This window comes from Pundamilia nyererei, unplaced genomic scaffold (assembly GCF_000239375.1).
Source record: "Pundamilia nyererei isolate P.nyererei 1_Seehausen unplaced genomic scaffold, PunNye1.0 scaffold00570, whole genome shotgun sequence".
NCBI classification, from domain to species: domain Eukaryota; kingdom Metazoa; phylum Chordata; class Actinopteri; order Cichliformes; family Cichlidae; genus Pundamilia; species Pundamilia nyererei.
The window spans coordinates 138,028-152,509 of NW_005187971.1; the positions used below are offsets into that span (position 1 = coordinate 138,028).

General features: G+C 39.6%; 1 protein-coding gene across 6 annotated transcripts in view; it reads left to right on the plus strand.

Annotated features, from left to right (window-relative positions):
• The window catches only part of nlrc3 (NLR family, CARD domain containing 3), a 22,688-nt gene extending 9,227 nt beyond the window's left edge, over positions 1-13,461 (plus strand). The window contains exons 1-18 of one of the 6 annotated variants that reach the window (XM_005754467.1): positions 924-971; positions 1,497-1,760; positions 2,397-4,143; positions 4,215-4,301; positions 4,543-4,626; positions 5,464-5,547; positions 5,647-5,730; positions 5,803-5,886; positions 6,160-6,243; positions 6,394-6,477; positions 7,890-7,973; positions 8,360-8,443; positions 8,980-9,063; positions 9,297-9,380; positions 9,466-9,549; positions 12,653-12,736; positions 13,087-13,170; positions 13,246-13,461. In XM_005754467.1, coding sequence (XP_005754524.1) covers positions 1,577-1,760; positions 2,397-4,143; positions 4,215-4,301; positions 4,543-4,626; positions 5,464-5,547; positions 5,647-5,730; positions 5,803-5,886; positions 6,160-6,243; positions 6,394-6,477; positions 7,890-7,973; positions 8,360-8,443; positions 8,980-9,063; positions 9,297-9,380; positions 9,466-9,549; positions 12,653-12,736; positions 13,087-13,170; positions 13,246-13,336 — 3,201 coding nt within the window. In that variant the 5' untranslated portion in view covers positions 924-971; positions 1,497-1,576 and the 3' untranslated portion in view covers positions 13,337-13,461. Of the gene's footprint in view, positions 1-923; positions 972-1,496; positions 1,761-2,396; positions 4,144-4,214; positions 4,302-4,542; positions 4,627-5,463; positions 5,548-5,646; positions 5,731-5,802; positions 5,887-6,159; positions 6,244-6,393; positions 6,478-7,889; positions 7,974-8,359; positions 8,444-8,979; positions 9,064-9,296; positions 9,381-9,465; positions 9,550-12,000; positions 12,737-13,086; positions 13,171-13,245 lie in introns of those variants that run through there. The other 5 variants (XM_005754466.1, XR_312406.1, XR_312405.1 and 2 more) reach the window with 5 other exon arrangements.
• The last annotated feature ends 1,021 nt before the right edge of the window (positions 13,462-14,482 follow it).

The window sequence follows — 14,482 nt, forward strand, 5'->3', positions numbered from 1 at the left end:
TCCAGCAGATCCCGGGAACAACATCGGAGATCTCTGTCCAGAAGGTTATCAGCACTGATATTGCTTCTTTTTTATTTGATTCCATTTATATCTCAGTAGCCTCGATCTCTCCCTGTCTATCTGTTTCAGCTTGCCGTGTTTTTCTTGTTGTCTGTCCTCATCCTGCGCTGCTGTTCTTTTTAAAAAAATACAATTTATGAATTGACAAAAAAGGACGTAGTGTGTCAGTGATAATGGCAGGATCATAAAATTGACTTTAAATGAAGTAGTTATTTTAACATTAGCGGTGCACATCGTATTCTGCTATTATCAGCAGTGTTGAGCTGCAGAGGTGTCATCTGTAGGACAATCTGATCTCTGTGGTTTAGCTTTCAAGTCTTTGTTTCACCATATGGTTCGCAAACAAGACAACAATGTTATCACGATTCAAGATGCCGACTTCTGCTGTTGGAGAAGAGAATAAGTAGAATTGCATTACAGAAAACAGAATTGTTCTTTTACAAATATGCAAAAATGTTGTAGGTTTACCTCAGTCTGGCAGCTTTATACCTGAAAAAGCGTTAAAGTGTGGCGATGTTCATACTGTGTGCAGTCACAGGTGCTGTTTATGGTTAGTGTGTTTAGCCTGTCACCTAGTAACCATTAACAAAACTTTGAAACAGTGCTCACCACGTCCGCTCGAAAATTTCCTGTAGGGGCAAACCCTAATACTTCTCAGTAAGTTTGCAGGTTTTTAAAAAAATCACTTTGATCTCCATCCAACCATCCAGCCGTATGTCGGCTCCGAGCAGCAGTCTGAGCAGAGACTTTAATTGACTTTGAAAGATTAAACAAACCTGTCAATCCTGGGAGTTCATTAGGTAAACACTTGCTTGGACATTCGCCAATTTTTAAGCAGAAGATTTTCTGACTTAGGATTTTTAAGCAAGATCAAAAAAAATGTGCGACCATCGCAGATCCTCAGTTTTCAGGTTTGTATTTCAAGCTTTCCTGTAAACTCGCTGATGCTCTTTATTCTTTCCTGTTATTTCCCCCCTCTTTGTTAGGAAACATTTACACCGTTTCTAAATGACAGCTTGTTGGTTTTGATGTATTATTGAAGTGGTTTTAAGGACACCACAGGCTCCGATTGTGATGTGGTGATTTCTACTTTCCAAGAGGAATGTGAAAATATTTGTCTGTCTCTTTGTGTATTACACAAAAAAGAAGAAGCTGACGTGTCTGTAATTTTGAGTGTGTGTACACACACACACACTTATAAAGATTAGGGGGGAAAAATAAATGAGGCAAAGGCATGTTATTTCTTTAAAAATATGGTGTCCTCTTGTGTGCAAAGTCATATACCATCATCAGACTTTTTAATGAGAATAAATATCCGACAAAAACACAAATAATCCTGCATTGTCCCAGCTTAAGGAAGTATCTTTGCTCATGAGTTAACACCACAATAATCTCATCAATCATAAAATTCCTAAAAGTGTTCTGTTATTCTTTAGATCTCGGTTGGATCCAAAAGCATCAAGACCAGCTGCAGAGCTTTATTACGCCCTCCTTCCTGGGGGAGATCTTAAACCACATGAGAAACCTGGATGTGCTCAGTTCAGCTGAGGAGACCAAGGTCAAGGAAGCAGGCCGACTGCAGGATCAGGTTAACATGCTCACCACTATTGTCACTGCCAAGGACAGTCAAGGCTCTGACGTCCTTCAGGGTTTTATAGAGAGCTCAGATTCTCAGGTTGCCCAGCTCATCATTAACCACGGTAAGAGGCTGCTACTCTCTGTCCTGTGTAATTCTTTAAAATGGTCATGGGGGGTAAGTAGCTCAGGCAACGAGTCTGGAGGAACGAAACTGCAAAGAAAATAAATCAATAAAATAATATTCTGTAAGTTCTGTCTGGCTCTGCCGTTTGTTTCTTCCTGTTAAAAGGGAGTTTTTCCTTCCCACTGTCACCAAAGTGCTTGCTCACAGGGCGCCATATGATTGTTGGGTTTTTCTCTGTATGTTTTATTGTAGGGTCTACCTTACAATATAAAGCGCCTAGAGGTTACTGCTGTTGTGATTTAGCGCTGTATAAATAAATTTGAATGGAATTGAATTATTTGCCATTTTTGTTTACTAATTAATAATTTTTAAAATGTTTATTTGTTTACTTGCTTGCATATGGAAATATGTATATGAAATGTAGATATTTATACTTTTTCTGCCAGTTTGGTTCCTCCATAGACGTGCGGCTTTTACAAGTGTTTCTATAGTGTTTAGTGTATGATTGTGTAAGTTTAAATGCAAAGCACTTTTCACTCACTGGGATCAAAGCTTAGTACAAAGTTACTCTTCCATATTAGTGTCCTTTTTCCAGAGAATAACCGATGTGAATTTCTTTTGTTTTTGTCTGTAGATGCCATGGTAAAAGAGCACAAGGAGGTCCTCTTACGCCGATATGAACAGTACAGAGACAGAGACTCAATCAGCTGCCCCAGACTTAACATCTCATCAAGAACCTTACTACTTGTCGACGGACTTTCTGACCTCCAACAAAAGGAGCATGACCTGATGCAGGTGGGAGTGACTCGAGGAGAGAAAAGAAATCATCTTAGGCAGCTGGGGTTAGCAAAATTGTTTGAGCCCCTTACCCGAGTTAGTATGCCCCCTAGGGTCTCCCTCACAGTTGGGGTCGCTGGTATCGGCAAAACAACCTGGGTGAGACACTTTGTCCGGCAGTGGTGCCAAGGGATCATCTGTACAGACATAAACTTTGTGCTACCGTTCACATTTGCCGAGCTGAACTTGCTGGACAAGCTTTCTGCTGAGAGGCTGGTGAAAATGGCTTTTCCTCATATATCCGATCCCAGTCTGGTCCTGAACAGCTCCTGTCGGACTCTGCTCATACTTGATGGTTTGGACGAATTCCGCTGCAAATTAAATTTTTCCGACGCAGCTTCTTGCAGCGACCCAAAAAAAGAAGTGCCTATTGACGACTTAGTCACCAACATCATTCGAGGGAATCTGCTTCCCGATATAGCAGTCTGGGTGACTTCCAGGCCAAGAGTAGCTTCCCTTATCCCCGGAGGTCTGGTTGACAGGGTGACTGAGATCCCAGGATTTAGTCCTAAGGATATAGAGATCTTTCTGAATCACCATTTCTCTGAGAAGGATTTTGCCAGGAAAATATGGTCACACTTGGAATCCAATAAGATCTTGATGGTGATGTGCTACATACCCTGCATTTGCTGGATAGTAGCTGATACTTTGTTATACATCATGCAGAATGAAGCACAGGAGAGTCTTCCAAGGACTTGCACTGAGCTGTATGCCAATTTCTGTTCAATGAAAGCAGAATTGGGCGAACCAAGAGGCAGAGAGCCTGTAAAAACGGAGCAACTTCACGGGAGCAATCGGAAACTGCTGGGGAATCTCGGACGACTGGCTTTCTATGGGCTTCTTAAACACAAGTATGTCTTCAGTGAACAAGACCTCAAGAACTATGGGATTGATATACTGCTGACTCAAAGCAGTCTCGGTTCTGGAGTTCTTGTTCGAGAGGAGTCAACCATCAACACGACGTTCCGCTTCACACATTTGACTCTGCAGGAGTTTCTTGCAGCTACCTTCTACCATGTTTCTTCAAAGCGGGCAATCTTTGACTTGTTCTCTGAGAGCTCCATGTCCTGGCCCAAGATTGGTTTCCAGAACCACTTCAGAAGTGCCTTTCAGCACTCACAACAAGCTGAGGATGGTCACCTGGATGTGTTCGTACGCTTCCTAACAGGCCTGCTGTGCTCAGCTGCAATCAAACCTCTTGCTGGACTTCTGGCCCTCGGGAAAGACGATGGCAACAACAAGGCATGGGCAGCAGGGTTTTTGCAGGGTCTGTTGGTCAGCGGGGGTGCTGTGGTCTCCCTGCGTGCAGTCAACCTAGCGTACTGTTTACAGGAGCTGCAGCACACAGAGATGCTGCGGAGCGTAGAGGAGGATTTACGGCTCAGCAGTCTAGCGGGAAAGTTAACGCGGCCTCACTGTGTGGTGCTGGGTTACCTGCTCCACGTGTCTCCGGAGTGCAGCGAACAAACCAACCTGACAGCCTCTCTGAACGCCTCGACAGTGAAATGTTTGCTCCCGCAGCTGCTGTACTGTAGGCATCTAAGGTGAGCTTCTCAACCCAAATACATCCAATAAAAGGAAAACTCCAGATTCAGTGGTTTTATCTGCTCATCAGGTTGGAGAATAATCACTTTAAAGATGATGTCATGGAGTTGCTGGGAAGTCTCCTGAGTGCCAAAGACTGCCATATCCAAAAAATAAGGTGAGCCTTTTTTGTGGTAAAGCATCATATGAGGAACAATTGTTGTTCTGAACAACTGTATCACATCAAGCTGCTTTATAAACTCAGACAAACAGCGGAGCTTTTAAATGAAGTTATGATTGACCTTGCTGATTACTCTCAGTGGTTGTGTGATTGTATGATTGGTGAAAGTATAATTGTGGTTGTAATTATTATTAATACTCGAACAACATAAATACAATTTCTTTTATCCCTCCATCAGTCTGGCGGACAATGCCATCAGCAACAAAGGAGCCAAAGCCCTGAGTCGAGCCCTCTTGGTGAACCGCACGCTGACTTCTCTCAAGTGAGATCTGCAGTGTTTGATGTCTGAATGAACAAATAAAACCTTTTGAGTTCAGTATTTCCAATTATCTGTATATAAAGCTGCTGCCCCCAGGTCTGGAAAGTATATTTTATGGTGTCAGTAGCTAGTTTTAATTCATTTATTACAGACACTCAAAGCCAAGTATGCTCTAGAGGAGCTATTCCCAGTCAAGAGTGCTGTGACCCATTTAATAAAACAGGAAATCCCATGGAGCCCCCCCAATCTTAAATCTTCACTCTAATCAAAATACAATAGGCCAATAGGTGATCCACCTGCCACTGGGACACAAGCGTCAATAAAAGAGCAGTGAATTTAGGTCAGAGTAATATCACTAATAACCACCTCCAAGTACCAGTTTTAATTCACTTTTTATTTAAATCAATTAATATAAATAAGTAACTGTACATTATTATGAGTCATTTCAAACTCAATTTCTTGGGAATCACTGCTCTAGAGCTTGGCTAGCTGTTAGTGTGCAGGGTCTCAGTTTCTCTTGTGTCTAGATTCAAAAACTAAGATGGCAGTGGATAAATTGCTCACACTAAAGCTTTAAAAGATGAGTAACCATGACAACATGGGGGCTACTTCCATCTTTTATATACAGTATATAATGTTTTCCAAAAACAGAACCTTGTAATAAAAATGAGTAATCTGAAATGGGGAAAAGGCTTTTAGTTTTGATGTAGTATAGTCATTCAAGAGTTGATCATAATACTACATAATAATAATGCTAAACCTGCATCTTATAATTTACATCTTATTATTGCTAAGTAGAGTTTTAGTAAATCATCTAATGACCTGTTTATGCTGTTTTAGTCTTCGGAATAACAACATCGGCTCCAAAGGTGCAAAGTTCCTAGCAGAGGCTCTGAAAATGAACCAAGTCCTGACATCAATCAAGTTGAGTATAATTGCTATACAGCTTAACTGACACACACAGAATTCCAGTTTATTTACTCTAGTTGGTGTATTTGCTCAATTTCCCCGACTTCTCATCAGCTTTCAGAACAACGCCATCGAGGAGGAGGGTGCTCAGTCGCTTGCAGAAGTGCTGCAGTGCAACCGCAAACTGGTGTCTCTGAAGTGAGTTTGGTCTTGTTTACAGATGTTGTTTTAATGAATGTTCTGTAGATTAATGTGCATCTTTTTTTTTAGTATACGGAAGAATACAATCGCAGCAGGTGGAGCCAAAAGGATTGCAGAAGCACTGAAGACCAACCGGACTCTCACAAAGTTGATGTAATGCAGAATTAATATTCATTCAGTGATCTTGGAGATAATGTACTGAACTTCTAGGCCAGAACATTTAAAGACTAAAAGTTAATCATTACTTCTTCACATTTTTGCAGATTGATGATGAGGTGTACAGTTATGATAGCTCATTGACACACTTGTTTGTTACTAGGCTTCATTTGATCTTGTTTACCACCACGCCTGAACCTGGTTCACATACTGATAACTCAGGTTTTCTTTCTCCTAATGTGTCGGGTGTATTTGTGTTCTTGTCTGCAGTCTTTGTGGTAATCAGCTTGGGGATAAAGGGACGGTAGCTCTGGCCGAGGCTTTGGCGGTCAACCACACTCTTCTCTCACTCCAGTTAGTATCTTCTGCCCATGAGTGCAATGCAAATGCATTTTAATAGTGTGGGAAGTGACATTTCAATTCATGCACCACAGAAGGGGAAATGGTGTTTGCTTTGAATGCTATTCATTACAGCTGCATTTAACTTTTCATCTCTTTTCATAGACTTCAGAGTAACTCGATCAGCAACAAGGGCATGACAGCCTTAACCAAAGCACTGAGGCTGAACCATGGCCTTGTCTCCTTGAAGTAAGGACCAAGCTTAAAGTTTCACTCTGTTTCCCTGTTTGTATTTGTGCATTAACCCAAGAATATTTTGTCTTTTTTGGGAGAACGTGATTTTCCAACAAGCAGCTGTCAGTTAAACTCAGAAGAGAGTTACTTTAGCTAAGAAATTATTTAAAACGCTGATGTTATTTTGAGCTTTAGGAGACCAATCAGTGATCAGGGTCAGTTATTTGTCTTACTTAGCTTCAGTAGGCATCTTGAAGTCCATGCAAGCTTTTCCTCAAGCTTTTCTTTCTGTGCAGATTAATTTTATTAGCACTGAAGAAAGTTAGTATGTTGTTTCCCTCTGCACCTCCGACTCTTTATGTATGGCTAATTAGCTGCAGACTTTGGTTCAACAGAATAAAGTTTAAATGATTTTACAGTTACAGAAGTGCACATGTTTTGGACAATTACAGTTTTTTCACATTATTTTGCCTCTGTACACCACTACAGTGGATTTTAAATCAGTCAAGATGTGATTACAGTTTAGACTTTAATTCAATTGATTTAATTTTATTTACTATTTAGGAATTATAGCCATTTTATATATAGTCTGCCATTTTAAGAAGCTCAAAATTAATTGGACTAAACTAAAAAAATTAAATAAAAAGATTGTTTTTAATACTTGGAGGAAAATCATTTGCAGTCAATGAGTACCTGCAGGCATCACCAAATGCTGTTTCCTCCCTTTTTATTTTTACTTTTTCAGAACTGTGCAGTTTCTTTTAGAAGTTTCCTGGCGAAGGCTACGTTAGCGTTGTTATTCTTGAGTGTAGTTATTTGCACCTTCATTTTAAACCCTCTCTATTTCCATTCATCAAGGCATGTGTTTACTGCAGACTGATATTTATACGCCTACCTCCTTGAAAAACAGTTTTGACTTGGTTAGATGTTTTAAAGGTGTTTGGGTTTTGTTTTTTCCTTTAACCATGGAAATAATTCTGTCATCATCCACTTTAGTTGTCTTCTGTTGTTTTTCTGTTTTTTTTTTTGTTGTGGAGCAGGGGGGCTTTGCGTAAAGATGGCTGTAATTCCTGATTATTTAAGGCACAACTTTTGTTAAACACCTTAAAAGAAAACTGAAAGTCTGCACATCATTCACACTTGATTATTTGATATAAAATCCACTGATGTGGTGTGCGGAGGCAAAATGACAAATATTGTCTCGCTGTTCAAAAACCTATAAAACCAATTGTATCATATGTGCAGTATATCTTATCTGTTAGACACATGTGATCAGTATTCATATTTTGTGTCTCAAAAAAGGGAGTAAAAAAAGCCTCTCTTTGGAAAAGGTTTGCCAAATTGGCAGTATCTTGGCATTTTAGTGGCTGTAAAGTTGTCATGCTTGTGTCTTATGTCACTTTTCATGTGTTTTTCTGTCTATTTAGTCTGAGGGAGAACTCCATTGGGGTAGAGGGAGCAAAGAACATGGCCCATGCCCTCCACGAGAACAACACTCTGCAGGACCTCGAGTGAGTCAGCTCATTAATAGTAGTACAGTATCATCCCTCACAGAACTGCGGGAATACCCAACTGTTCAGTAAATGTCATTCCCCCAGATCATGCCCTGTCATACAATACTGCTGCATGATGAAAAGCACAAAAACTGTGAGATAACTGTTTGTATTGTGTAGCTCTTTGAGGTAATGTGGGGACATTTCCAACCTACTGCAACACTGAGAGCAGCAGCCATATTCTAGTGTTATAATACTTCCTGTAAATGCCTTTTTCCAGTGTTATTTTCAAAACTTGAAGCTTCTGTGAAAGCAGACATGTTGAAAACGCTCTGACAGTCTTTGCATTACATACAACAGTGCTCATATTTGTGTTTTTGTTTGCATATTTGTGTGTTTTCCAGTCTCACAGCCAACCTTTTGCATGATGACGGAGTTCAAGCTATCGCTGGTGCAATCAAGTTTAATCGAGGCCTGACCTCCTTGCAGTAAGTGGAGCTTGAATCGGAAATAAACACATCCAAACAGATACACACTAGTCTGAGAGTAGAAGTGTGAGTCTGCACTGCACAGCAACCGATGCATTCTCAGTGATGTAATAAAGTTCTAGTGAACAAAGCAGGATATTTATACCTACTTCTTTAAGCACACACTCTACCCATAACCCTGATAAGGACAAGTGGAAGAGAATGAATGGTTAGAGTCTTTGATTCTGAAATGTGGTTGAGCAGAAATTTGAGCTAAATCAAAATAGTAAAGTAAACGATTTGGTTCTTATGTAGCACTTTTCTACTTGAGCTTTTAAAGCGCCTCATTCAACCATATGTTTTCGACACCTAAATGCTTTCTGTCTAAGATTCACACGCTGATGGACACATTGGAGAGCAACTTTAAGGTTCAAGTATACTTCGGCATGCAGAGTAGAGCATCCAGGGATTGAACCAGCAACCTGTTTAATAGATCTTTAATGAATTCAAGTGTATTTGCTTCATACTGGGTCTCTTCTTTTCCTCTCTTTTCACAGTCTGCAGTGGAATTTCATCAAGTCCACGGCCACTAAAGCTCTGGCCCATGCACTCCTCTCCAATTCCACAATGCAACTCCTGGAGTAAGACCAATAAACCTTTTTCACTCCTTTGTTTGTAAATATATCGATCTCAACCAAAATTTCAAAACTCTTTCCTCAAAGCCTGCGCTGATATTACTTTGAGAAAATGACTCGCTCCAGGCTTTGAGTGAACATATTTCATCAGCAACCATGCAATTATGTAAAACTTTATTCGCAAGGCTTTATTGTTATTCATAGCAGTTTCTGTGTGTGCTTCTATCTCCATTCTACAGTCTTCAAGAAAATGCTATCGGGAATGAAGGAGTCACTTATCTTGCTGAGGCTCTGAAAACCAACACGTCACTGCGCACTTTATGGTTGGCATAACGATCATGTCCATCGACAGATCAATCATTTTTGTGGTTGTGGTGGTTGTGACCCTTTTGTGTGACGTCTCTTCAGTCTTCAGGGAGTCTCAGCAGGGATGAGTGGCGCCATTAAAATGGCAGAAGCTCTGATGACCAACCAGACCCTGCAAACATTAGAGTGAGTACAAATTTTACCTTGTGTCAACCTTTCCTTTGTTTTAGCTGCATATCATTGACACGCTCTTCGGCAGCTCAGCTTTGTCAGTTAAAGTTGGCCTAATCAACAGCAGAGTGAAACCAAGCAGCGCTCGTTAACTTCTATCTGAAACTAACTGCTAGCCTCTTATCTGTCTGCTTCTAAAGATTAATAGCTTTTGATTGGTTCCTGTTATGAACTTTGTTTATCTTCATTTGAGAATCCCAGCATGCAATTTGAATTTACTGATTGCAGTCTGGCAATGTTGTGTCTGCTTGAGGTAGATATTATTTTAAGAAGGCAGTTAGTTGTCTCTAACAGATCACTGACAAGTCACGATTGCGATCACTAGATCAAATGAGTGCGCCTCCCTGGAAACGTTCGTTATTTCCAAATGTTAAACAATAAAAGTGATGATTCATCAGAATACCTCCAGACCTTCTCTTTGTGAATAATGTGAGAAAATTCACCAACTAATCCTCAACCAGATTGAGACTATTTAAGCTCTCGTGCTGCTTGATGATTAAATGACTCAGTGTGTTTTAATGGCAACTTTACTTTTCTTTATTTTTTTTCACATGTAATGACTTGTCTATATTATTGTTGATTTACATTCACTCTGATTTTATAGAGTTAAATTTAAACATACCATAACAATATTACAATACATACAGCCATGTGAAAAAGAAATGCAACAATCCCAGTAATGTGAAAAACACCAAACTGCTTCTATAAGACTTAAGAAGGCAGGTGCTGCTAATCAAATACACTTGATTAACTGATCATCAGCAAGTGCGAGCACCTCTGTGAAAGCAAAGGTTTTGGCATTTTACTGGTTTGGAGAATTCAGGTGTGTTAACACAATGTCACAGTCTTCCCAAGAGTGAACAGCCCACCAGTTTTCCCTGAGGTCAGACCATGCAGTGCTCAAGGAAACTGCAAAACAAACCAAGAGCTACATCACAGACTCTACAGGCCTAAGCATTAAATTTCATGATGGCGCAATGATAACAAGATTGAACCAGTGTGGCTTGTTCGAAAGGGTTGCCAGGACGACACCTCTTCTCTTTAAGACGTTGCACAGGTTAGGATAGTAAAGTTGTATTTGAACAAACCACAAGATTTCTGGGACTTTGGACCTCATTTACTAACAATGTGCAATCAAAAATACAGACAAATTAAAATCTGGCTGTCGTAGGAAATTTCTACAGGATGTTTAGAATTACAGTTATTTTTTATTTTTAAAAAAAAGCCTTGATATTAGTGCTGGATGTCTTTCAGTCTAATTTCTTGGCCCTCTCTCATGGATGCTGAAAAATAGAATTCAGTGAGTTTATTATCACAGATTGACAGATATGGTCCTCTTTGTTCTTTTTCTCTCATTCAGTTAGACTTTTTTATATCAACTTTGAGTTCCAAGCAAGTCTCAGGGGATGTGATATACAGAGCTACTATTTTGTCAGTAGGAGCCCCACTTTTCATTTTTCTTTTAAACTGTTGAAAACACTCTGGAAAGCTGTGCCTTTTCCTCTTTGGACAATTGTTTAAGTTTCTTCAGTTGGATTTTCTCCTGTTTTCCTCTTTTAGTGGTGCACGGTTCTCTCTTGCAAGATAGTAACTGCTTTCTCTGCTTTACCTGGAAGTACTAGAGTTGGATGTCTTGACTGGTCTCAAGACCACTTTTACAGTGGCTCAGCTATGCTCCAATCCCTCCATATTGTGGCCAATCACATGCGAGGATATAGGATAATATCATTATGTGAAAAACAGAGAGGGTGAGAGACGTGGCAGTCAAGTGGAGTCTGTCTTCCCAGTAAGTGAGTGAGACAGTAGACAGTGGTGAGGAGGGCTGTGCGAGTGCATCACAAAAACACATAAATATGCCAGACACCCGTAAACGAATCAGCATCTGGCTGCAGTTTAAAGACTTTTTCGTCTCGGTCTTTGTCTCGTCTCAACTTTGTCTTGGTCTTGACTCGGTCTGTCTTGGTCTTGGTCTTGTCTTGGTCTCGATACCCTCTGATCTTGGTATTGTCTTGGTTTAGGCGGTCTTGACTACAAGTCAAGCACGTACGCCTGAATGACATGGAGACGTGACAATATCCAGATTTTATGGAGATTACAAAGGCCTCTTTGTTTATAAAGAGTCTGATTTATCAACATATAAACTGTGGTAAGAATAAAAACAAGCTGGTGCACATGTTTCTTAAATCTAAGAGTAATTTTGCATAGCCACTTGTTTGTTTGAATAGAGTAAGAACTCCACGCACATTAAATGAAGCCCATTGTCCTTTAAACAGAAAAGACCAAAGTGGAGATGTTTGGCCACAATGCACAGAGTAACATTTGGGGAAATTTGAACACAGCACAAACACTTCATAACAACTGTCAATCACTGTGTTGGAGGGATGGTGATTTGGCCTTGTTTTGCAGCCACAGGATCTGGACACCTTGCAGTCCTTAGGTCAACCATGACCTCCTCTGTACCTGGAATAATTTTGGAATCAAATATGGGGACCAAAATGCTTCCACAGTGATGTGAGACACTGATAAAAACATGCTGAAATGATTATTCCTGCTAGAGGTGACTCTACAAGCTACTGAAACATGCAATGTAGTTCGTTTTTCATCAGTAATTTGGCATTTTTATTGATCTTATTGTAAATTTAAAATGTAAAATCTCTATGTTTATTCAAATGGCTTTTTTTGCAGCAGTGAACAAAGATTGGTCAGCGGATTTTAGAACGAGTTGGACTGCTTCTTATTTGCTGAAGTAACCAATACAAACTTTCTTCATTAGTGACTTTTTATCTCAAGATTTTCTTGATGGGTTTGTCATAACCTTTCAGGAACTTCACTAAAAGGATAATAAAATTTTTTTTTTGAAGCAACAAAAGAGACAATTAAAATACAATTGCCTCCAGCAACTCATTGCAAATTGTCGTTTTTAGTCCTGGTAAACAACCAATTTCACCTGTCATTGGACGACACAAGAGAAAAGTGAGAAAAATGATAGAAGGCTCTAGTTTGATGAGACGCTCACCTGGGTGGAGCTCGGCAGCTCATTTTCCACTATGTTTTTCAGTCTGCGTGGGAACACTGTAGGAATGGAGGGAGCCAAGGCCCTGGCCAACGCCTTGAAATCCAACAGAAGCCTCAAGGCGCTGAAGTAAGCACAACTGGAACTTCATTTCATGACATAAACTACATTCGTATATTAAACCTGTGGTAGAAAAGTAAATGCAGCTGCTGATTTCATGCTGCCTGATTTATCTGTTCAATCAGGGCTGAAGTTTATTCTCCCACACTCTCCTCCGCTGTTCATCCATTATTTGGTTAGCTGCAAATAACCCCAGCTACAGAGATGCATGTGTGCTGAACTCCCTGTTTTTGTTTTTGTTTTCTTCTGGAATCCAACAGTCATCAATATCCAGACCTTTACATTTGAAATTTAGAGAGTTACTCACAGATATCGCTACATTTGATCAAAAAATAAATCTTCTGTGTGTGATTCATCAGTCTGCAGGAGAACTCTCTGGGCATGGACGGAGCCATATTCATTGCAACAGCTTTGAAGGGAAACCACCAACTGACATACATCAAGTAGGTTTTCTTTTACTGTTTATTTATTGTTATTTACCTGTTTATCGATTTGTCGTATTAAAACTGTTCCTTCAGTTTGCAGGGAAATGGCATTGGAGAATCTGGAGCAAAAGTCATATCTGATGCTATAAGAGCCAGTGCCTCTGGCTGCGTGGTGGACATCTAGCCCACCAGAGAGAGCAGCCGTCACTGAGGGTCATGCTACCAGCACAGGGATAACAGCTGCTGTTGTTATACAAAGCAGATGTAAACTATGTAATTTAACTCATTCTGTATAATAGTTCTGACAAAGTAATTGGGGCAATGCAATTTTATATAGATTCTGTAATATTTATTAGATGACTAAACAGCTGTTTTGAAGCTGCAGTTCAGCTTTAGACAAACACTTGAGAAGCACAATATGTAATGTAATAAACACACATTAAGCTCAGGAAGTTAAAGTAGAGCAGAATTCCTCCATTAAGGTGCCATTTTGTACATTTGCTCTGTTTGCACAATTAAATGTGGCAAAAAAAAAAAAAAGTAAGTTACTTCAGGAGGACCAAACTGGTTTTATAACCTTTGTTGTTCTGTTTGGTTTATTATGCCTGTCTTACAAGTGTTAAATACCAGAAATACTGACATGACACAAATACACTCCAACTGAGCAGAACTGAGTAAAACCTTTTATTTATTCCAATGTTTCTTGTTGCAGTCGACCTTATTGGAAATGAGGCTTTTGGCTATTTTAAGCCTGCATGTTATAGATGCAGTTATTATGATGTTTGGAGCCTCTGAAGACAATGAACTGAGAAGGAGAACAGGTATTTAAAATTGTAAGAAGAAAATGATCTGTGTCCTTTGACCCATATTTAATAGTGCTTTGTGGACCATCCAGTTCATTATTTGTCTTGGCTTGTTTAGCTAGCACCTCAGTGTGCCAATAACAGCATATATATTATATATATGCTGGGTCACTTTCGTATGTGGTACTGAATCCGATACATATCCGAAAATATTATATATATATATTCCAACCAAAGTCTGAATATATAAAATGAAACTTGAATATATATAATGATCTTCTGAATATATAGAATGAAACTTGAATATATAGAATGATCTGTTGAATATGTAGAATGAAACTTGAATATATAGAATGAAACTTGAATATATAAAATGATCTTCTGATCTTCTATAGAATGAAGCTTGACGTCACGGAGGCGCTTGCGCCATCTAGTGTTTTCCTTGTTTGTACCTGCGAGGAATGGCACTATGAGCCAGTCCGCACGGAATTTTGTGGCTCAAATTCTAAGGAATGAGGAGCTAATTA